The following is a 23,962-nucleotide window of genomic DNA, read 5'->3' as shown; positions in this document are numbered from 1 at the left end:
GTGTTTTGTAAATATGGTCCTTACCCCTTTTTACTTTTCACCCATTACCTTCTTTGCCCCGCAGGATGTTTTGTATCTGTTACATCATGCTCTAGTAATTCATTCTACTGTGCAACTTTGTTTTATTATGTGTCTTTGTTTGCTCTTCTCTAGTAACTCTTGTTTTACTGTGTAACACTGTGTAACTAATGTTAATTTTGTAACTTGCAACTCGCTGATCCTCATGTAAAGCGCTCTGATACCTCCGGGTCTAGCCAGTGCTATATAAAACTCTTCAAATAAGTAAAATAAATAAATATGGTGAAACCTACACAAGGCTACGTCACTATTTTCCACCACTCTAAGTCGTCACATGCAGCTTGGAAGTAGCAAACGTTTATGCATTCACGTTATGAGAAATCCTGTGAAAGTGACCTGAATTCCTGCGTTTTTTGCGAATCAAACAATAGTTGTAAATCTCTGCAATGCACAGGTTTATTACACCAACCGTCGGGATATTTACAACTTCCTTGTGAATTGGCCCATAGTATCCAGATCGAATTTTGATGGGAAAATGGAGGGCTAATGCCTTTTGCACCAGTCGGAACAAACCTCTACAGGGAACTGTAGAAGCCCTGTAGAGTAGAGTTTATGATACTAACAGGTAGATGCATCAAGCATTTTTGCGAGCGCAAACGGTGCGAATCGCAAAATTCGGCCGTTTGCACCCGCAAAAATGGCATTTGAAATGCATCAAGGGTTCATGCACTCGCAATTTAAGAATTCGCAAATAATTGTGAGTTCTCAAATTGCGATTGCATTTAAGGAATCGCAATTTGCGATTCCTTAAATGCAATGCATGAACCATTCCAAGATTGCGAATTCGCAATCTGGGGCCGCTATTTACCACGAAGTCAAACTACGTGGTAAATAGTAAAAACTTAGAAATATGCACTTTAGTGCATTTTTCTAAGTTGTATATTACGCACACACAGGTCCTTGGGACATGTGTGTGCGCAACACCAGTGAACATTACCATTTCAAGGGTGCAACAGGGTGTCCTTTGGACACCCTGGCACCCTTGAAATTGGGGCACATTTGCGATTCGCTAATTGCTAATCGAAAATAAGGAATGACTCCCCATTCATAAGTCATTCCTTATTTGCGATTAGTAAATAAGGAATCAGTAGGAATCGCAAATAACATTGCGATTCCTACATTCATCCCGTTTTGCGAGTCTTTAATAGCGAATCCTTAAAATTCGCTATTAAGGACTCGCAAAACATAACTTTGATTAATCTGGGGGTAAGTGATTTAAAATGTATTAATCGGAAAAAAATCAACTGTTAAATTAGATAAACAAGCAATTTACAAGGTCGTTTGTCAATGTTGCAGTGTCAAATTTGGAAGCATTTATTCTTTCATCCGTGCTACATGCTCAGATTCTCTGAAATGAATCCGGACTCACAATTCTGAATGACTCATCTAGATACTTGGAAGTCGTGTTTGCGAGATGAGCAAAGCTCACAGATGTTCCTTCACCGGAGTACTTTGACAAGGAACTCACCAATTCCTGCTTGTGCGGTGATCCATGGTAATCTCAGATAGAGGATCACTCCCCAGATGTTCAGCATGCACCGGATCTATGGGAAACGACACGATCACTCACAGTGTGAAAAAGAATAATGTATGCAGTTGTCCCTATTGCTCATTATAATGGCATTCAAATGACTGGCGTTGGGAGGAATCAAAGAATGACATGTCATGCAATCATTTCTTTTTGTCCCAACTTTATGTTAGAGCCTCCGAAACTGAAGTTTATGTTTAACTAAATACATGGAAGATGTGTGTAGTATGCGTGCAATTAATGAGATTTTTTAAAAGAAGGTGTCAAACTGTGGCACGTTATATTTTTTTCCGATTTAAAGTGCGATTGTAAATTTTTTAAATATATGTATTTTTGGTCAAATATTTTTTAAGGCTCTTCTGTTTATTAAGATCATTTATCTGAATTACCATAGAAGGATACAAGGCAGAATCCATACTGCTTGGTTAAAAAAATGTTATCTTAAGATTTCATGAGATGTGAGCACTCTAGTCTGATTCACAAAACGTTTTTTCAAGTCACTAAAATCTTGGTGTATCAAGAAGGGAAGGTGTGTTGACATCACCATTGACTGGGAGTGTGTGCCTGAGCATGTGAAGACTAGACTAGACATTAATGTTCAATGACCACATGTCAGAGGTATAACTGGTTTGATTACCCTTGGCCCACACACTAGACTCTTCTTTAACTACTCAAGTCACAGAGAAAAAACTTGAACCACTCCTGTATCATCCAACTATCCCTGCCGATCCTGCACCTTGGCCAAGAATCTGAGAACAACCATCCAGGAATTGATCATTCGTCGTCAAGGTAATGGAAGATAGGTCCTAGTAGGTGTCCCAAAAACGTGTAATTTAATAAATAATTGGTTCAGGGAATCAGCCTTTTCTTACAAATCCACCATCAGCACTGCCAAATACTGGTGTGGCTGAATTCCAAGGCTGCCTGGTTTTGATTACACCTCATGCCTCTTTCATCCACCTGCCAACACTTCATGTCTCTTTATCTCACTATTGCAGGTTCTTTTTCATCCATGCTTTCTCATCCATCTTTCTATTCCTTGTTCATTTTCCCATTTCTTTTCCTGTTCTGGGCCAAAGCCTGATACTGAAAAGCAAGTTTCAGTTCTCAAAAATGAGTGTGGGTGCGCACCACCTTCAACCACTGGTACAAATTAAGCATTGGTGATCTATTTCGAAGCCTCAGTCTTTGCCTCTGATACACTGCTCCTAGTGCAGGAGTTATTGAGCACTTACCATGACACCTTTAATCCATCCAAACCTGACGGGCTCTCCTTGGGGCTTTTCCTCAAGGCCTTCTTCGGTTTCTCCATTTGGTAGGTCTACGTTTGACTCGTAAATGGGAGGATGGTGTTGGCTGGGGTCCTGCTGAAGGACAAAGACATGGGAGCAGTCAAGAAACAATACAAGTAGAGCAATACATTTATAAGATGTATATTGTAAAACATCATTATACCAGAGCTGCAAAATGACCATACTTAGAGTATGATCACGGTACACCATGACCAACTAACATGTCACACTACTCCTTACTCAACGCTGACTCGTCATTTCATTACGTCAGTATACTCTGGGCTGACCAGCTCCCCCGATTGTACCAACAGGTCTACAGAAGACAGTTGCAGCAAAGATTTTTTCACAGCCCAAAACATATTTTTACCTTCATAATGGAGCGGTCCTACAGACATTTGTTCCCCTCTTCCAAGGGACTTTCACAGGAACAGCCATTGGGTCTCCTACCCCCGCCACCCCAGAAAAAATAGATCAACATGAGAATAATGACTTTCATACTGTGTACACCCTTCTCCTGGTTTGCAAATCTAACAGTTTTTTTCTTTTATGTTGATAGTTTTTATTACGTTTTTTTGTAACCTAAACTTAACAGGTTAAACAAAATATGAATACACATACATATAAAAAGAGGTATATATCATAGTTATGTTAGTCAAACATCAGATAACAAAGTTCATGTAGTTTCTCTCATTCCTTTCCAGTTTCCTGTTTGTTTTCTCTATTCATGACCTTCAGTGGTTATTAGACAAAGCAGACCTAACCCATGGGTAATTTAGCCTTGCACAGAAAACAAGCATTGGCGTACAAGAACACAATTAAAGCTTAACAGCAATATGACTTACAGATCAACGATTTAGCAGGTCTTTCTTGAAAAAAGGATTCTTTAGGGACTTGTGTAAAGGTGAAAAGTATATGTAACAAAATGGAAATATAAAAATTTGTATTTATTTGGCTAGATGTTGTTTCTAAGACTATATTTTATAAGAGATTATAAAAAGTAGCTTTAAAGTTCAGCTTGCTCTCGAGTAATAAACTGATATCTGCATGACCTCGCTGGGATTTCCATGGTAGGGCTAACGGCGGAGGCGTGGCTATCAATGGTGCTTCAGGTGCAGTTATAACTGGCCCACTGACCTAAGGTGCCTCAGAACCTTGATTATTGCGATCTGTTTTTATCCCGCCAGTGGTCAGCAGGCCTATTTTCCTTGATTGCACAAGGGCCCATAGTACTCTTGCTACACTACTGAGTAATAGAAGTAATCAAATGGCAAATAGCCTCATTCAGGGCTTTAAGTGGGATGAAAAAACTGTAGGGTCTCTCAAAGAGGCGTGGCCTGTGTAATTAGGGGCGTGGCTTTAAAACACTTACGCTAAAAATCTGTGTTTAGCATAGTGTGCTGCCGAACTTGTATTTTGCTGTTTCTGTCATTGCATCCAGATATATGATACAACAAGTAACATCATACCTACAAGTCAGGGCTACTGGCTTTGTCAATGGGTATTAGTTGTATAAAATAAATTATCTGCAATAATGGCTTGTTACATGTAATATTGAACAAGCTTCAAATTAAAGCCCTGGTGACCCTACCACAATGGTGCTGCTCTTGCGTTTTAGACAGAGAAGGGGAATCCAGAAAGAAAATGACTCTTTAAAGGATTTCCCTTCCCTGCAATGCTGCTCTAGCATGACGTCATGCCTTAACTTCTCCACTAGTGAGAAGTGAGCAGTGTGGGCAGCGTACATGGACGTCCCTGCTGTCTCGAAACGTGTCGCTATCGGTTTGTTTTACGCCCTGGCACTTTTTTCCGGACTGTTTGCTGTCACTGCAGTCCAGAAAAAAACAGACCGCATGTGCCAGGGCTCAAAACAGAGCCCGATAGAGACCCGTTTCGAGACTCCCTTAAAAAAATTGCCGGTGCTCAGACCCCTTGAGACCCGGCCCACTTAAAGCCCTGGCCTCATTGAAAGGAGCTCAGTATATTTCACACCTTTGACGTGGATCAGGAAGGCGTCATCCCACTGTTAAAGCACGTGAGGAGTCCTATGACCCCCATTGGAAGCAGACCAACTCTGATGGCTCCATCCCAAGTTAGGGTCCCTTCCCCTAGCTGTCTCACCTCAAGGGTTATCTTTGAAGTACATCACTGATAAAGAGGCAGCAAGGCTCTTACCCAAAGCTGATCCCACTGTGATCATGAAAATACAGGAAATTACATGTCTGACCTTATTGCAATCACCACGAGATCTAATGAGCTCAATTTTGTGAAAATTTGGATTTATATTTGTTTATAGAAACCTTATCATTAGTGCATCCTGGAATTCTGCTATATCAAGCCCTCCTTTGAACGGAATTTGTAGCAGTCCTGGATTCTGAACACTATTTATGAAATTTGAGAGAAGCAGCATTTTCTTCCAAGCAGGAGTTCGTTTGGACTCAAGCTGCCTACAAGAGATAGACAAACAGCTATTCAATGTACCCCCATATGTTGCTTTTTGTTTCTTGCATCTATTAGGAACTCAAGCGCCTAGAGGTCTACATTCCTCAGTAGCTATGGGAAAGAGAGATCCCAGATAACTTAAAAACGAGAGGACATTTAGGACGCCTGAAGACCTATTGGTGTCCTTTGTACCTTGACTGGCTGTATTTATGAAAAGGTGAGAGCTACAACTGAAAATTTCATTCTACCCTGTGGGAATTTAAATCTGCCAAATGTCCATAATGGATGTAAATCAGGAGTTATTTGGTACCACTGAGCAAGACAAACACTACACAAATTTAAAAAAATAGTGTTTTCTTTCACAAAACTGTGATAAAGAGTCTAATTAATTCTGATGAAAGAACAACATTGTAAATGGGAAATATCTGTCTTCTAGGATTAATCAACACAATCAACCATATCTTCCTGGCTCATCTAACAGTGGGTATCGGCTTTAAAGACACGTGGTCTATTTTAGAGTTCAGCAGACAGATTACTCCTTCACATGCACGACAGATATCCTCCCCGCCGTCTTACGAGGGCCATAGGATATAATGCACTTGTTAAATGGCAAACAGGAAATATGTATTGTTTGTAATGCAATATCCAGTCTGCTGAGCTCTAAGTCAGACCCTTAAATGGTTTCAACCCTACCTCTAACCCATTTCAATAAGTGAAACCACCACTCAATATCGAAATTCACTCCATAACCATTTGTTGTGCCATGAAGCTCTAGCCAGCCCAACTCCCACCCATCATCCTGCTCAGTCTTTACACAGAACCATTAGGAGAACTCTTGCAGGAGCATAGTGTCGCTTTTCCATAATAAGTAAACAATATCCAGCCTTGCCTGGAAATCACCATCTATGAATCCTATGGAACATCAGACACCTCTTTTCCAATAGACAAAAACATGATCCATTTCCTGGCCGTAGCAAGACTTGACTGCTGGAAAGGTTCTTTTCGCCAGCCTCCCAAAATCCATAAAGGGATTTTTTACTCAGCTGTACAATTCTTAACCAGAACAAAACGGCATGACCACATAATCCCTGTTGAAGGAGCTTTCAATTGGCTACCAATAGAAGCATGCAGCATTTTTCTGACTGCATGCCTCCTGTATAAGGCTCTTCATTTGGATTTCCTCAAATATCTAGGAAACAAATTCACCATAGCTAGGGGAAGCTAAGACGTCAGAGGAAATAACTTTATTTTGTGCTCTCTAATTTCAAGCAGTCCCTTGCTAAGGAAGGCGATCTACAAATCTGGATCTTCCTGTGTTAATAGCCAAATGATGCCCTCCTTCAACTTGATCAAGACTTAACTAAGTAAAAAGTAAAACCTTTCAGATGCGCATAAACTCGAAGAATCCAGAGGCAGTCACCACCTGCTTCCCTGAAAGAAACCAACATCAATAAGAACTTGTTTTCTAGATCCACTCTTGTGGATATACAGTTTTGACGTTGTAAAGGTACAACTTCTGCCCCCCCCATGCTTTTTTAATTGTAATTTTCTTCTTCCTAACTGTCTTTTGCTTTTTTAATGTTATTTCATTCTCTATTCTTTATATGAAATACTCATTGCCCAATCTTGATTTACATTTTATTTTACGACATTGAGCCTCCCATGTGCACTCACAAACAGATTAAATTTTTATTAAGGAAGTCATATAAGGCAGTGAGTATTTTTTTTTTTATCATTTCTACATTTTTCCACTAGAGAATTCCATTCGTTTATATTGGGACGGTTAAACTTTTTTCCTATATTCCATTTTCATCTTTTCACCTGATCTTTTCTGGGCAGTATTTCATTTTTTTTTTAATTCTCTTTAACTTGTTTTAGGCTTAGCATCTGTATTCTCCAATTCCTTAGCTATTTATGTGCTTTACCCTTCTACTCAACACCCCAACACTTCCTGTGTGTAAGACTTGACCTATGATTCAAAGGGATGAGTTCAAAGGCCCTTTCAGCATAGGATACTTTGTTGGGCCTCGGGAGGGTGATCTGACCATGTTTTAGTGGAAGTTTATCTGAACCAGATCAATGGTCTTTCGCTTTTTCCTCCACTATTTGATAGATTTCCTAGGATTAGCTGCTTTTAACCTCTAATTGTCCAAGGTGGATCTCCATGTGTGCATAAAATAAGTTGCACTGCTACTAACAATATGTTTCTTTATTACTGAAATAAGAGGGTATGCAAAGATTGGGGCGCATGACTTTGGCAAGTCTAAGGACGATCAGTGGCTCGGCTGCAACACCAGCAAGCATATTCTGGGGAATTAGCAAAATACAAGAAGGAGCTTAAAATTAACATATGCCTTTAGATTAGTCTAGAAACCATAGTGGGTGATGTGTATGATAGTTAGTTATTGTAATAATATAAAAACACAGGTTTAAAAAAACACTGAATTTCGCCAGTTTTAGTTTACTGAGCTAATGATATCTTGCACCGCTCCGCCATGCACTGCCTATTACCCCACATATTACATCAGTCATGACATTAAATGACATCATTGATGACATCACTGATGTCATTATCCAACGGATATGACTTTTTGTAATAAGCTTTTCAGACTAGGAGGTATTTCGCAAGGCACACACAAACCCAATATTCCATAGCATCTGCAGAATTTATGGGCAAATCATTTTGCAACAATCGGAGTATGAAGCATAGTGGTGAAATCACCCACATAAAGTAGAAATTATACTTTTTTTTTACTAATATTGAGGCGCGTGAGAAATGTAAGGACTCTATTGAAATTAATGGCAACTGTTACCGTTCAAAAACCGAGTTGGTTATTATGTGCCTTGATGAGATGTGTCTGTTAAATACATCATTTGACCCAGAATTCTAAGTTCACTACTTCACTTCTATACATTAGCAAATTATAAGGCATGCACTACCAGTCCCTATGAACACCCTCGCAGCCCTGCCATGTACTACGCATCAGGCATTAGAATACTGCATTTTAATGTGGGGTCCCGCATCACTGAATTAAAATGCAATATCACACATCTTTAGCGCTTCGACCACTTGCGCACACAGGTAGTTTAAAGTTACTGCGGCAGTCGCTCTGCATTATAGCAGCACAGCGTCCGAGATTAACTTTATAAGCTGTAAAAACACAGCAGATAAGCCCACTTTGTGACTAGTGTTACTTACATTTTAGACAGTAAAGCAATGTCGTAGTTTAACTATGAAAGAGTTAGCGAAAGAATGCGTGGAAAGAAAATGCGTCATTTACTGTCCTCTTGTGGCAACATCTAAAATATATTGTTGGAGCTCTGTCTACTGCACGGAAGTGATTTGGAAAACCTGTAATGTTAAAAGGTATTTGTATAGCGCACAATCTACCAAGTACAAGCCTATTTTCCATTTGTCAATGATAGATTTGCCATATGACTTGATTCCTTGTATACTTCAACCGTTATGCAGGATGTTTTTAATGTCAATTCCCTGCCCACCCGGCAGGGGCCCCCAGGAGTTGCTGCAGATACCCAGCGCCTATTAAAATTATAGGAAGGTGACATAATAGGAATTAATCATGATATGCTTCAATGGTACTCGTTGTCCCTCTCATTGCTTAATACATATGTTCAACCATTAGCTTTTCTCTTCACCATTTTTCACTTAAAATACCACATATTTGCAGGTGGAGATAGAGCATAGACAGCTTACTACGTGGATTCTTGCTTCAGGCCTATGTCCACCTAGATCCATTACAGTTATCCGAGTTCACTGGATAAAAGTCAAGGGCTTGCTTCCGACAGAAAAGGCAAATAAAAAAAGGCTAGCCTGGCTGATGAGGGATGTTAACCCAAAACTGGTCCCAGGATGCTTGTTTCTGGTACAGGGAAGACCTGGCTTGGCAGTTTGGGCTGGACTGTTCCCATGAGGCACAGGGTCAAGACTGATTTGCATATGACTGGGTCTGGGGAGGTGAAGTGAGCTAAAGACCGATGATAGATTCAACCCAGATCTGTGACTGGGGGTGAGTGTCTGAAAAGTTTCAGCGCTCTGTCCATCATCTCCTTGTGTTTGCTAAATTAAAGACCTCCCCTGATAAGCTAGAGCAGTTGGGTCTCTCCCTAACACTGTAAGAGACCTTAGGTTGATTTTAAACGAATATCTAACTCGGATCCCTCCAATAAAAAAGCTCAATACAATGTACTTTCCATTTAAGAATACAGAAGGGTTCTTCAACTTTAACACCTTCAATAATGCAGAGTTTTAGTAACCTTGGCAACCCTCACTCAGGCACTGGGATTTTGCAACAGTATTTATCCGGGTTTTAAAAAACAAAAATTGAGCGGGCTTAGGTGGACAACCCATGCAGCAGCTTGCTTCAAAATGTGAACATGCAAGTAGGGCCACAGTTCCTTAGGGCATGAGAGAGCTTTGCTAGCTTGATCAACAGAATAACAATCAAATATGTATGTATCTTTCACATAGTTTGATTTATCAAATCGGTAATCCTTCATTGCAAACTAACTAAATAAAGATTCTCCAGATTGGGCTTTTAGCATTAATGAATGTTAAAATGTTTGTAGTTCCACACAAACAGCAAGAGAGAGATCTGGTAGAAGAGTTTTGATAGTCACGGCTGCCAGACTTTTGGGAACTCCATACACAACCAGAGAAGCAATAAAAAAACGAATCTTTCAAACCAGAGCTGAAATCTCTCCCAATTCCAAGAGCAAACTCTTTCTAGCCACAAAATCAATAACGTTAACACCCAACCATGGAGTAGACCACAGTTAAAAACCAAAGCCATTTAAAAAATATGCTCTATGAGGTAGCACTACAGTTCATATATGATCATGCAGTAATCAAAAAAAATGTGTCTTGTGTAGTCATCACTCATTCTGTCAACATGGTTATGACGAGTACCACTAAGTTCGGTGCTAACACCAACTGGTACTAGCACCTTAGGAATTAAAGTTTAAGAAAAGTGCTATAAGTGTACTCAATACAATCTTTCCTTTAGGGGATGATCGTGTCAAGAGAGTCACTCAAAGGAGGTCTAATCTTAAAATGTGATTAAGGGAGTAGCATCTCAGATTGATTTACGGACAGGATGAAAAGAACATGTACCACGCATGTTCACAGAACTGTATTTTATGAGGATAGCTGTGAGTTACTGCTTTTGTCACAGAAATCCTACTGTTACTGCGCACAGCACCTGCTGCTAAGCTGAGGGCGTGGAGGGTGCTTTGTATAAATTAAATGGGTTTAAAACCAACTGGTAGTATGTACATATGGACTTTAATAGTCCATTGCTTATTTTATAATGCAAGTCACAATCTGTTGAATACTGTATTTTCTTTGGGATTTAACTGCATGTCTGCATTTTTGCATAGAACTTTAATAAAGTACTGCCTCTGAAAGACTTTTTTAATATCATGGTTACTCATTTATTTTACAGTACAGTCAGGTTACAAGGGCTCTAGGTTAGTGCCCTTCCATTTCTGGCCCTTTGCAGCAGTTTCAGCATCTTCTATGGGGTTTTCGTTGCTCAAATGGGTGTAATTTCTGATGTTTATCTGTTTCCCTGGATTTCATTGCTTAATCTGCTTGATTTTGTTCGCGAGAAAGTGTCACTTTAAGTATCACACATTTGTTTGTTGAATGCCACTCATAACTCCACTGAAACTATGAAAATGTCACACATAACCAATCTGAAACCTAGGCAGCTATGTAAAAAATACCCTATACGTGTTCCCGAAATGAACATACTGGTGTACACCATTTTAAGAACGATTTTAATCATACTGTGATTTGAGCTGTCAGTAAGTAAGGCCGTCATACATTATACATTTTACAATAATGTATGCCTCAGAATTTCAGTAAACTTTTGGTAATAAATATCTCCATTTTATTAATCTCCATTTTTTTATACAAATTGTCTGTACTACTACATGACAACTCTTTCACTTCACCATATATACAAACTTCCACAGGAGATTAATGTGTTGTAAGGAGAAGCTTTCCTTTTCCTGACATTTTTTTGGTAAGAGGCCTTTGAATTACGGCACAACCTATTTGAAGCATACGTCTGCAACTCACACCCGTAGCGCTCGGTCTCTACCGTGCTTTAACGAAGTACTGCAAGCACTTAAAACTTCACTGGTAGCTAAAGTGTGCACTGCATATGTTTAACCATACTGAATGTGACTAGTCTCCAGTGCTACACTGTTTCTATTTGTGAAACAGTAGCTTGGATGATGTCATCAGTGATGTGATCAGTGATGTCATGGATCATGCCATTTAACATGTCATGAGTGATGTAATTTGTGAGCTCATAAGCAGTGCATGGTGGCGACGCAAGTTATAATTAGCTTAGTACACTATAACTTGGGAATTTCAGTGTCTTTTTTATATTTGTTTAAAAAAATGCAACATCTAATACAACAACACATTAAACTTTCTTTTTTTCAGTGATTTTCTAGGGCTTTTTAAACGTAAGCTAAAATCTTATATCTTACCTAACTATAATGTCCCTGTAACCATTGCTTATTCAGCGAATTTCTGCATTTTTTGTACAGCCTGCAACTCTCCTACTGAGGACTGCGTTTGCCCATACGTGGGAGAGGATTGGCCACAGGGCTGGCCTTCATCTTCGCCCTTCATCCAACACCCCATGGGTGGGCAATCCTCTGCCAGACAGAGCCTGAGGGCTTATGCGGCAGGGTTTGGCCCCAGAGCCTGGCCTGCAGCAAAGCCCTGCACTCTGCCCCTAGAACAAAGCAAACCCCTTGCAGCATAGGAGGATGGGTGCAGGGCATGGCCTACAGCAAGGCCCCGTGTCCAACCCTTATCAATTAACTCCATTCGTAGAACTGAGTAGAATATGAGTTTTATTCAATTTTACAGTTTATCAAAACGTTTTTGCAGTTCTCTACTACTGCATGTTTGTCATTGTAATTTTTTGTTTTTCTTCTTTTAAACAGTTTTTAACTACTGTTTATTAAACGAAAATTGATTTGGATTTAAAAAAAATGTATTACTGCTTTTTTGTTTTTACATAAGTCTTTGTGGTCTTTTTGTAGGTGCTGTTCCATGACTCTTGAATATATTCTTCAGTTACTCTAACCACGGGCTACAACTTTATGACAAGGTCTGCATTGCATCCCAAAATGTTCCATGTTGTCATCATTTTCTTCCTGTTCTTGTTACAGCACTTGTTCCAGAGCAGTTGGTTGTCTTTCGATGGCTTATTCCTTATGTACCTCGGCACGCACTTTAATGTTTGGGTACATAGTCTACAGGTGCTTCCACTTTCCAGTGCTTTCCAGTACCCATCGAATATTGGCCAGTCTCTCCTATTTGGAGCACCACTAGCCTAAAGAGCTGGATGTAAGTCGTTACTACGCATGCTTTTACAACACATGCCTTTACCACGCAACTTTTACAATGCAAGTCGTTACAACGACTTGCGTTGGGGGGCGCTGGATAGTGAATAGTTTAATTTACTATTCCAACTCCAGTCCCCGTGGATGGTAGGGAAGGTTTTGGATAGTAAATCAAACTATCCCCTATCCTACAGCGCCCCCCAGTGCAAGTCGTTGTAACGATTTGCGTTATAAAAGTTGCGTGGTAAAGGTAGTGCGTGGTAAAAGTTGCATTGTAAACGCTGTTCCCCCAAAGAGCTCATCACCTCCTGAGTTTTTTTCACCAGTTCTTGAGAGCACATTGATGCCAACATCTTCTGATGGTGAACCTTGCTTAGGTATGGTGGATGATGCACTTGGTGTGTGCTGGTCTCTAGTTCTGTCTGAAACTATGATGGATTCAGACTGTTTGTAATGCAAACTGTCTATATTAAACATCAGTCCAGTGATGGTGGTTAACAGAATCATTTGAGGTTGATTCTAAAGGGCCTGGGCTTTCTTTTTGAGCAGTGTCTCCTGAGCACTCTAATCGAATGACGGCTTTCATTTTATTTTTTTTTACCTCCCATAAGTACCGGGGTACTCTTAGAGTCAATGGGAGAATCCCGTGGGAATCTCATGTGGGTTGTACTTCCTGTTCATGGTTCCGCTGGAGTACCAGAGGGCCCGCTATTTTTAAAAGGCTGTGTTCACTATGAGGGAGCTGTTTTAGATAAATTTTGAGCCCAGAGGTTTTCTCACAGGACCAAATAAGAAAGGTGTCCTGAATGGTTCGGTGGAATTTCAGCATTTTGCTGTACCACAATACCTAAATAACGGACCATGGTGCCCATGAAAGACAGAGAAATAGCATCTCATTGGCTAATGTCATTTGTTTATTATATAGACAGGAAGGTTCTGCACTCAACCCCAAGTGGGCAGCCAACCCAACTTGGGCTGCAGGATATGGCCAGCAGGCAGCCCTACGCCTAATAATCTGCGGGCAGCCAACTCTCTGGCACGCACAGTGTGCAGCCGTGCCCAAAGTGGGGTTGGCTGCAAGGCCTGACCTTTTCCCAGCCTATTCCAGCTTCTCCTGTTCTCCAATGGAAATTTAACAAGCATTGGCTATGTCTCGCTTATGAAAGCTACTGACTAAAAAATGTTTTTTTAAAAGAGCTATAACACGGGCAGCACTAATGTGCTTTTAAGAAAAAATTGAATTAGCAATGACAGCATCATAGAGCTCTTAATTATCCTTTTTAGACGTGTGCTCCTCATACCCCCTTGTCTGTCTTCCCCTCACTCGCCTCCTTCTCTTCCACCCTGTCTCCCTGTTGCCTTGTCCCACAAACCACTCTTCCGTTTGTTGGAGAGAAACAAACAAGGGAGTGAGTAGGGGGTGAGGCAACACAGAGAGAGGGAAGGCGGGAGAGTAGGACATGGGTAGGGACTGGCAAAAAGGGATGAGGGAGCACGCGGACAAAAGAGAATGGGCAGGAGGGGGTGGGAAAGTACTCAGATAAAGGAGGGTAGGAAGAAGGGGATGGGAGAAGCACACAGACAATGGAGGTTAGGTCGGAGGAGCTGGGGGAAGTATACAGACAATTGAGGGTGGGTGAGAGGCACTGGGGGAAGCACAAAGACAACAGGTGAGCAGGAGGGGACTGGAAGAGACACAAGGAGATGGGGATTACATAAGGGAGGCCGCTGAAGAACAAACACACTCTGATAGAGTGCCCAAATAAAAAGGAAAAAAGTAGCACCTGAAAAAGCAAGCACTGAAAGGGCACAGTAAAGCATCCATGCTCCAGGGGAGGAACAACACAAGATGAAGAAGGAAAGCCTACAGAGGCTGACGAATAAGAAGCCAGCAAATGAGAGTGGCAGTGAAGCCAACCAATGGTAAGCAATTGGTGGCCTTTAACCCAACTGAAAGGTAACATAAGGTCTCGTAAGAGACACCACATGCGCTGCCTTAGACGAGACCTAAAAATGAGGTCAACCAAGCATGGCTTAATGACATTAAATTAAACTCAATAACTTCTTACCAAATCTTGCTTCCTACCCGAAATCTCTTAGTTTCTAGGTAATCTTTAGTCTCTGTTTAGAATTCCACATTAAATTTAAAAAACCACAAACTGTATGGTACCAATTGTTGCTGCTCAGAAAAAATTAACTCCTTCCTCCTAGCATCAGAACACTATACCACAGACTCTGAGACTTTTTAAGGAAGGGACAAGTTACCAATCGCCCAAGCCCCTTACATTTCAAGACCTAATGGGAAGTGCATTTTTCTCTAGATGAGCTCTGTGTTTTCTATTTCTCTTTCAAAACCGCTCTCCCTCTCTGTCTACCGGCACCACTTAACATTCTCTCTCCCCAGTGAGATCAAGAATTTTTGGGGTCCAAGATACATTTCAACAGGCTTTCACTTGACACTGTTAAAATCTACCATACTGTTTGGCATAATGCGTGCTTAAATTAATAGGAAATGAGTAATAAAATTCAACTTTCCTCTGCACAAGAGCACCCAAAATATGCCTTGCCCGTGCCCTCAAAATTCTTAAATTGACCCTGTGCAGCCACTTTAAGGACTGCAATGCACGTCTTGAAGGTCACACCTTCTCTGCCTCTCTTCAAACCAGGCCCGGTTCTAGCGGGTGGGCCGGGTGGGCCCGGCCCACCCAAAGATGAGCCTGGCCCACCCAACAGGAGCCTTGGCCCTCGCAGTGAGGGCTTGAAGGCAGGCGTGCAACGCACAGGTCGTGTGTGTCAGCCCGGGGAGACAGCTTCCCGGGCGCGCACACACACAGACAGTTTAAGATTATCGCAGCCGCCCCAAAGTACTTAACAGGTCGTTAAAAGACCATTAACATGTGAACTAGGCTTTGTTTACTTTTTTCACACCTTCATCTCTGCATGGTGAAAGGGGACAAGTCCTTTCTTTGACAACGGTAACCTTTGGTAACCTTTGTCTACTGTCCAGCTGCCGTTGATTTTCTTTTTCTATGCAGCGCAGGGGAAAAGTGGTCTGTTTATTCCTAGTCACCCCCTGACCCCTGCAGCTGCTTAACACATAAGGCTGTGACACAAAGTATGACTAATGGAGTAGGTAAGAGAATGTGTTACAAAAAAAATCTTTTTAAAATCTGCACAGGCCCAGCAGGACACATACTTCGTATGTGCTTCATTTAATTTGAATTTAAAAAGCTTGTATAGCGCATCATACACCATGACGGTTTCTTGGCGCTTTTAGCGGCTAGCAGAACAGAAAAAGAAGGGAATCATTAGTTTGGATTTAAACAGTTTTTATCATTTCATCATAGCCGATGCTGGTCAACAATAAAAAAATACAAAATGGCAATGCCCAGATAAAGTTGGTGATTAATGATCCTGCTTTAGAGCAATCGTTTGTCTGTTAGTATTTTTTAAATGCAGACGCACTGTATTTTATGTGGATAGCTCAGTGGGTTACTGCCTTTATCACAGAGATCCTTGTGTTACTTCATAAGTTACAATCCTAACAAAAGGCAGTGAACAATGAACTGCCACCAAAGAGCTGCAAACAAACATGAATGGTATAATTAGAACTTCGCTTTTTTTGTTTTGTGATATAGTTAGAACTTCCCTAGTCTTTTCATTATTCTAATGTTGCTAAAATGAGTATGTTTGGGCAGATATACATTTTTATCAGTAAAGCTGACCCCCATGGAATACTCTTTAAATCCTAAGGTTGTGTTTTCCCAGACCAAACCCTCTTAAAATATACTACCCACCGGAATGGATGACCTATGATTCCTACACCTTGTAATCCTCATTGGCTTATGTGACATTCCCTGTAGACTGATTTACATACCTGCATGATTCATTGTCTCTGTAAGTGTGTGCGTGATGTAAAGTACTGACACACACTACATTGATATGAGCAGCGTTATACAACAAATTAAATGCATATGAGAGAGGGGATACGTAAACATGAGGGGCACTGGTGGAGGGTGCCAGTGAGGGAATCCGAGGAGGAGGTAGTGGGAGGGGCTATGGAGCGATGAGGGGCACTGTTGGAGGATGACAGTGAGGGAATCCGAGGAAGAGGTCATGGGGTGGAGGGGGAAGCTAGGGAGAGATGAGGGGCACTGGTAGAAGGTGGTAGTGAGGGAGTCTAAGGAGGAGGTCATGAGGGGGATGGGCTACAGAGAGATGAGGGGCGCTGGTGGAGGGTGGCAGTGAGGGAATCCGAAGGGGAGATCATGGGGTGGAGGGGGTGCTAGGGAGAGATGAGGGGCACCGGTGGATGGTGGTATTGAGGGAGTCTGATGAGGAGGTCATGAGGGGGAGGGGCTACAGAGAGACGAGGGGCACTGGGGGAGGGTGGCAGTGAGGGAATCCGAGGAGGAGGTCATAAAGGGGAGGGGCTATGGGGAGATGAGGGGCACTTGTGGCGTGTGGCAGTGAGGGAATCCGAGGAAGAGGTCAATAGGGGGGGCATGGATGGATGAGGTACACTGTTGGAAGGTGGTAGTAAAGGTATTTATGGAGAAAGAGGTTTTTGGTGCAGCGCCAAAAAAGACTTTTGCATCAGCGCTGAATCCGGCCCAGTCATGGCCTTTCTGTTTTTGTTCGTTTAATTAGCAGTCAGGCCATAAGGGCCACTGTGGAACATACTTTAAAGTGCGTGCTAATTATATTTATTGCTCTAAGTATGAAGGTGATTTTACTAATGTTTTTACCGGGAGATGGTGCCTGACATGGGGCGGGGCCCAAGGTCATCTGTGAGATAAGGTGCACTGGAGAGGAACAGTGGATAATCAAGCTTGTAAGGGAGTGCGTTGAAGAGTCCGTGGTCAGGTGGAGGTAGGTATGAAGAGGGATTCTCCCTGAAGGCTCGCCCAGAGGGAGCCCGAGAAGTGTCACTTGCCTGATACTCCCACCTCAGAAACCTCCTCTTCCCATCAAAGGGACATTACATACAAAAAACACTTTTTGTGAGTGATAACATTAAAAAGAGATTTGGAAAAGAGTGAGTTTTACTGGGCCTTGTAAGACTAAGAAGAGGTAAAGGAGGGCCCTGAAGCAGGCCTGCCTAGACATATATGCGACAAATCGAGCCCGCAGTGGCCCACCCAAATGCGTCCTTGGCCCACCCAATTAAAAATTCCTGGAGCCGGGCCTGCTTCAAACAGTGCTTGAAATGGAAAAATAGAAGTGCAGCTACTCTGTAACAGAGTACCTGCTTGTTTCTGAGAAGTGCCGGTACTCTCCAATTAAAGGTATAGCATTTCTCTTGAGATGTGGCGGTACTCTCCCTCTCAAGATAAAAAAAGTGCCGCTACTCCGTACCGGACAGTACCGGCCCATTTAAAGCACTGGACTCATCACAAAGACTCACATCTACAGAAGCACATAGCGCTTCACAAATCTGCACAGAGCAACATTACACGTAGATCGACCAATCTGTTCAACGTTACTAAGAAATGTGTGCACATTTCACAGGGAGAAACATTTAAAGCAATGAGACCGGCACTAGGGCCTGGGCAGCCAAATACAGACGGATGCGGAAAGTTTATCCTTGATGCCATCATGCCAAAGCTTTTACTTAAATGCCTGACTGGTACTTTTTCGGCTTCACAGGTAGCCATAGAAAATGTCATCCCTTTTAGTAGGGCTTTTTTTAAAAGAGCTTTTCAACTTGTTTAAGTAAATAAAACGAACACATGTCCTTCTAATACCCCCACAAGACAAACATTTGGCATCGTTCATATTATTTTACAAGGGCCCAAGCATGAGATCTAATCCCATATGTAGCCCGCATTTCCCTGCCTCACAACGAGTGTGTTTTAAATGGCCTTAGTCACTCAGTCAGTCATAGTAATTGTAAACCACCCAATAGGAGCGGATGAATGGGTCAGCCTCTCCTCATCTTTACAAACATGCGGTTTCCCAAAATTCTAGCACAAGAACCGGAAGCAACGCTGGTCTGTGCTGCTGGACTTCCAATAGTCAGCCTGGTGAAGGACGCCCCAGGAAGTGTCAAAGCCCAAGCAGACGTCACTAAACGAGCTGGCGCCCTTGGACTCTCGAGAGCGCGAGGAGGTCTCGTAAATGGCGTAAGTGCGTCAGTCTGGCGCGCACGTTGCAAGCCCCACCGAGGGCCCAATGTTTACCTCACACTGCAGCGTGTACCATGCACTGTCCCTGCCAGCACTAGCCAATGCCAATACCCGCACTACCTGCTAAGCATCACACTCCAACAAATGTGACAGTTTGGAATCTTCAATATCACCAAAGCTGTAAGAATGGTCTGGGCGCGCTGGTAATATATATTTTTTTAAAATATATATATATATTGATTTGTTAAACTCGCTATTAATGTTCCCGGTTTAAAACTGACTAGACAGTGACAGGATGTGGTGGAATGTCATAAAAATGTGCTGGTATTAAGAAACAAGTTCCTGTCTCTAGCCCTGGTAAACACCTGCACAAATTATGCAATGGGCCTACCCTTAGGCCACCTGAGTGCACACAGAACAGAGCGGCATAAAACCAAACAGCTCACAGGCACTGTGTGAAGCTGCCTGGTGGTGAGTGGCCAAGTTATTTGCTTTCATCAGATGGGCGAGGGTGCAAGGGCGGTGCTACAGCACAGGTGCTTGGCCTACCAAAGATTCAGTTGCATTTTCAACTTTAATGAGGTTAATAAAGCATCTGTGTCAATGTCTTATGACTTACCGGTAATCTTCATTATATGGACACCTAACCTACAGGTCTTTATCCAGGAGTGAGAGCCCTCGCTCACAGGGGACCAGAAGGGTTGATGAGAAGATAAAACGATAACTTCTGGAAAAAACCCTATTGTAGGGTCTACGAAGGAGAGTCCACATGCAGGGACAAGTCCCTGAATCAGAAGGGGATGGGCCCTGAAAGAATTGATGAATCTGGCCCACCTGTTATACGTGCAACTCAGAAAATGGTCAGTTCGCCCTGAGCATGCCACAATAACATAAATGTAAATTAAGTACTCTTGAGCACTAGAAATGTGCTTACATCACACGTAATAAGACTTGCCCCTGCAGCGCACGCACCCTACAAGCTGAACTGGTTTTAGAGTCTGAAAAGAGGCATTTCCACTGCCCTGCTCAATAATACCTATTTTATCAACCTCCGAAGGATGAAAGGCTGAGTGGCCATGCTGCAGTTCGACCCTCTGAGATGAAGATTCCACAAAATTCACTGCAGAAAGGCACTCTACCCACAGAGTTATCTTTTCGATGAGGCTTGGAAACTTAGCAGTATCTAAGCCCACGTAGTGCATAGTCACGTAAGGAGGTCAAGGGATGCAAAAGACCAAACTATGTCAGTGGCCGAGCTGGGAGTAAACTCATTTCTTCCGGATGTTCACCAGAGCCTAGAATGCTAGGCCCAAGCTACCGTCATTGTGCCCAAAACAAATAATTTCTACTTTTTCAACTGAATATTTGAGACCATTACATCGCTTGAAAAACGCATGTGTCATCCCAAGTGCGATAACAGGGGCCTTTATATATATTTTGATATATTCTCCAGGAATGTCCAGTTGCTCGACGGACATGTGCTTTTCTATCTCACTCTATCAATCCAGTCCTTTCCCCTTTGTGGTCAGTAAAATTAATGATTAAAGTAAAATGGACGCTCTTGTGACCGGATTTGGTACTCCACAAATAAGATTACACCGGTCTCTGACTCTACGCCATCACCACCCCCACCCATGCAATATTTCTGGCAATTTTTTCATAAAAGTGTTATGACTTAGAGATGCAATTGCTATATTTAACAGTTGTTAGTATTGCCAATTAAATCCTATTCAGTGTGTTGACCTCAGTAGGATGAAGGGTTGAGTCACTTCCATCAGGTGGCGCATGTTTCTCCTCAGCAGGCTCATTGACCCTCATTATAAGTAAATGGCAAAGGAACTGATGTACAAAGCACTTTTTCGACCACAAACGTTTTGATTCGGTGTTTGGCCAAATAAAAATGCTTTTTCATATAAGTTCCAAAACTGTATACCTCGGCACCCTGGTGCACCACCAAACTCAGTCACGGGAGGCACGGTCAATGTATAACTATCAATGCAGCACACATTGTTCAGCATAGAAGCTTTGCAGATCGTTTCAATGAACTGCAGTTTATATAATGGCCACTAGATGCCAGTATTATCACATACCTTCAGACTTGGGAACAGAGGTTCTAGTTGCATCATTGTGATTGTTGAAGGGCAAGTTCTACGTATCCGTGTTTCCTCTTTTGTTAGCCACCTCATCCATACCAAAAGCGCAGTTGTTCAGAAGAATGGTAACCCTGCTTTACAAACTCAAGGTGACTCAGTTTTGTTTGCACTCTCTCAGCTTTGCCTGAATACTGAGATTTTACATCAGGACTCTCTTTTGAAGTAGTTAATAAACAGGGCTGGCAAAAAGCCCCTGAAAGTAGGCATATTATATATATATATATATATATATATATATATATATATATATATATATATATATATGGGAAACATCCTTTACAACGCAACTTTTACCACGCAGTGCCTTTACGACGTAACTTTTACAACGCAAACCATTACAACGCATTGCGCTGGGGGGCGCTCTAGGGTAGGAAATAGGTTTAATGTACTATCCAACACCTTCCCTACTATCCACGGGGACTGGAGTTGGAATAGTAAATTAAACAATTCACTATCCAGCGCCCCAAAGCACTATGCGTTGTAAAGGCATGCATTGTAAAAACCGCATTGTAAAGGCATGCGATGTAAAAGCATGCGTTGTAATGTCATACATCCTTAAAAACAAAGGGCTGTGGATAACACCCGACCTAAAACGCTCTTCGTAGTGACAAATCAAACGATGCAGTTTCTACTTATCCAGGATATTCAGCTTTAAAGACACTTCCTGATCGAGAATATGGTTTGAAAGCAGAGACTCATCTAGCCATATACAGTTATTATTTTGCAGTTTTATATAATGCAAATTCAACCCCTCCACCGCCCCAAAAAAGTATTGTAATGAAGAGCCAACGGCCAATTAGTAAAGGTGGCCACAGGTTGATTCACTTTGGGAACCACTCGAATCCCATAGATTGGTTCATGAAATTCTTTCCTAGTCGCAATTTGCGAATGATCATTCATACATCAGGCCCTAAATTCGAAATTTGTTTGCGCAGGGATCGAATTCACGAGTTATGTGATAATTGTTACACCCTTGCAGTTTTCCCGTGAGAGAATCCGGCAGGTCAGATCTGCCAAAATTGAGGTGGGATGGCGTGTAAAAAGGGCAAAATATTCAGAATTCGATGTGTTTAATACGGATTCTGAACGTTATGCCTCATTTTCAAGTTGGAAACTTAAAATAGGAGGTATTTACCACATGTGATGAACACTTCACTCTGGGGTCGTGGTATTTACCTCCTGTGCTAAAAAAAAACACCCCATTCTGCCCAACTTGTATTGAGGGCCTTAAACTTAATTCTGAGCTCCACGAACACAGCGTTTACGCCTTTCAATGCTCAATACGTTTCGGCAACACTTTACTCCAAGCAGCACTTACAGGCACTCTTCTCCGCCGAGTAACTCTGCCACTTGCGCCCTCACCATTGCCCCTACACTGAAATTACCAAAATCAGCATGCGGCGTTCACAAAACACCTAAATAAATGAACACAGTGATGTTTCGCTAAAGCATGATAGAGTGAAAGCCTATGGCGCCATCGTGTGAATTGTTAGCACAACTGCACCGCGATTTCAAAATGATTAATACAAATAAACCTCTATAAATAACTCGGTAACAAATACATCTTAGATTTCAGAGACAATGCTTGATATAAGCGAAAGCACGCCAATAGGGCGGTCTTCGCTAATACTGGTATAAGTTGCCTGTGTATAATGCATATCCCTGTTCGTTGATGTTTTCACGTTATTGTAGCATTTCTTACATACGCCTTCACTGACTATGCAGCGCACTGGGCTGTCATTGCCAACGCGAGCCTCTGAAAAAATCCACACACAAAGGCATTCTTGCAACGCATGACATTGACAACACACCTGTGGACAAGAAGAAACTAGAGGAGGCGTGGATTGAGCGATAAGAAATCAAAATACATGTGTTCTGTTGTGCTTAACACTCGGGAATACCCCGTTTGCAAAGGTTCTTAGTTTGAGGACAAGAGAAAAGTGAAACGCGGGGACACAAAGTACCTTGCCCGGGACCAGGTAACATAGTTAAGTAGAAAGTAGAGATTCAAGCTCTGACGTCCTAGCCTCGGGTGGTGACGTAACTGACAGGCATTGTTAGAGTCCAATTTAACACTGTATCTAAAAAAAATGGGGCGCAGGGCTGAGCCTGCCCTGCCTGTTCGTATTTGAGCCAAAGGCCTTTATCGCACACACCCATATCTGGACTAGATGCCTTCAGTTTTCTCACTAGAGTTCTACTATTTTTGAGGGGAGAACCCACGTTGTCTCAGCAGCAGCATGTGCCCGTCACACTGAGCTTTCTTACTGGGACTTGAGCGGGAGACAGGCAGGTTCTACCCAGGTCTCTGCAGCAAGTGCTCAGGACACTGAGCTATTTTATTTCATGCTGGTGCAAAGATCAGCGTAGCAGGAGCATTAACCCACCGAGATAGCTCTCTCCGGCCTGCGCGTGCCTTACCTTCAGGCAGGAATGGAGGTCTGCCAGGGTGGGCCTAACCTTCTTGGTCTCGCCCGAAATCTCGGTGTTGGCATAGTGGTCGTAGGCGGGCACGACGTCCAGGGTGTTGTAGCCGAAGGTCCGCATGTATAAAGTGCTGCTGTGGGTGAGGTTGTTGGCGTGGAAAGTGTCGTAGGGCACATTTTCGGCCTGGGCGTAGGCGGCCTTGCCGCCGTCGTCGGCGCCGAGCAGGGTGCTGATGGTGAAGCGGCCATGGGCCGAAGAGGGCTCCACCGTAATCTCGGTCATGGGCAGTTCCGCCATTGCATCCTCCCCCCCAAGGCTGCGGCCTACTCCTCGGTCCGGGCAAATGACTTGCGCAAATGGTGAGCAAGAGGGTTTTATACCGGGGAAACCGGAGTGAACCACCCGGCCCTGAATCACCACGGAACCAGGAAAGCAAGCCCAGACTCCATCAGGAGGGCTGTAGCCCAGGGCGCCATAAAACGGCACGCACACCGCTCCCCCGGACCACGGGCGACTGATGCGTTCACT

The 23,962-nt window shown here is 42.5% G+C and overlaps 1 protein-coding gene across 2 annotated transcripts in view; it reads right to left on the bottom strand.

Moving 5' to 3' along the window:
- SLC12A3 (solute carrier family 12 member 3) overlaps positions 1-23,759 on the bottom strand; it is a 331,781-nt gene extending 308,022 nt beyond the window's left edge. Inside the window, exons 1-3 of one of the 2 annotated variants that reach the window (XM_078671397.1) lie at positions 23,429-23,759; positions 2,842-2,973; positions 1,547-1,622 (exon numbers count right to left, since the gene is read on the bottom strand). In XM_078671397.1, the coding sequence (XP_078527523.1) occupies positions 1,547-1,622; positions 2,842-2,973; positions 23,429-23,731 (511 nt within the window). In that variant the 5' untranslated portion in view covers positions 23,732-23,759. The remainder of the gene's footprint in view (positions 1-1,546; positions 1,623-2,841; positions 2,974-23,428) is intronic. The other variant, XM_078671398.1, reaches the window with a different exon arrangement.
- Between the last annotated feature and the right edge of the window lie 203 nt (positions 23,760-23,962).

This window comes from Lissotriton helveticus, chromosome 12, assembly GCF_964261635.1.
Source record: "Lissotriton helveticus chromosome 12, aLisHel1.1, whole genome shotgun sequence".
Taxonomy (NCBI): Eukaryota; Metazoa; Chordata; class Amphibia; order Caudata; family Salamandridae; genus Lissotriton; species Lissotriton helveticus.
This window is presented reverse-complemented; position numbering and strand designations above follow the sequence as displayed.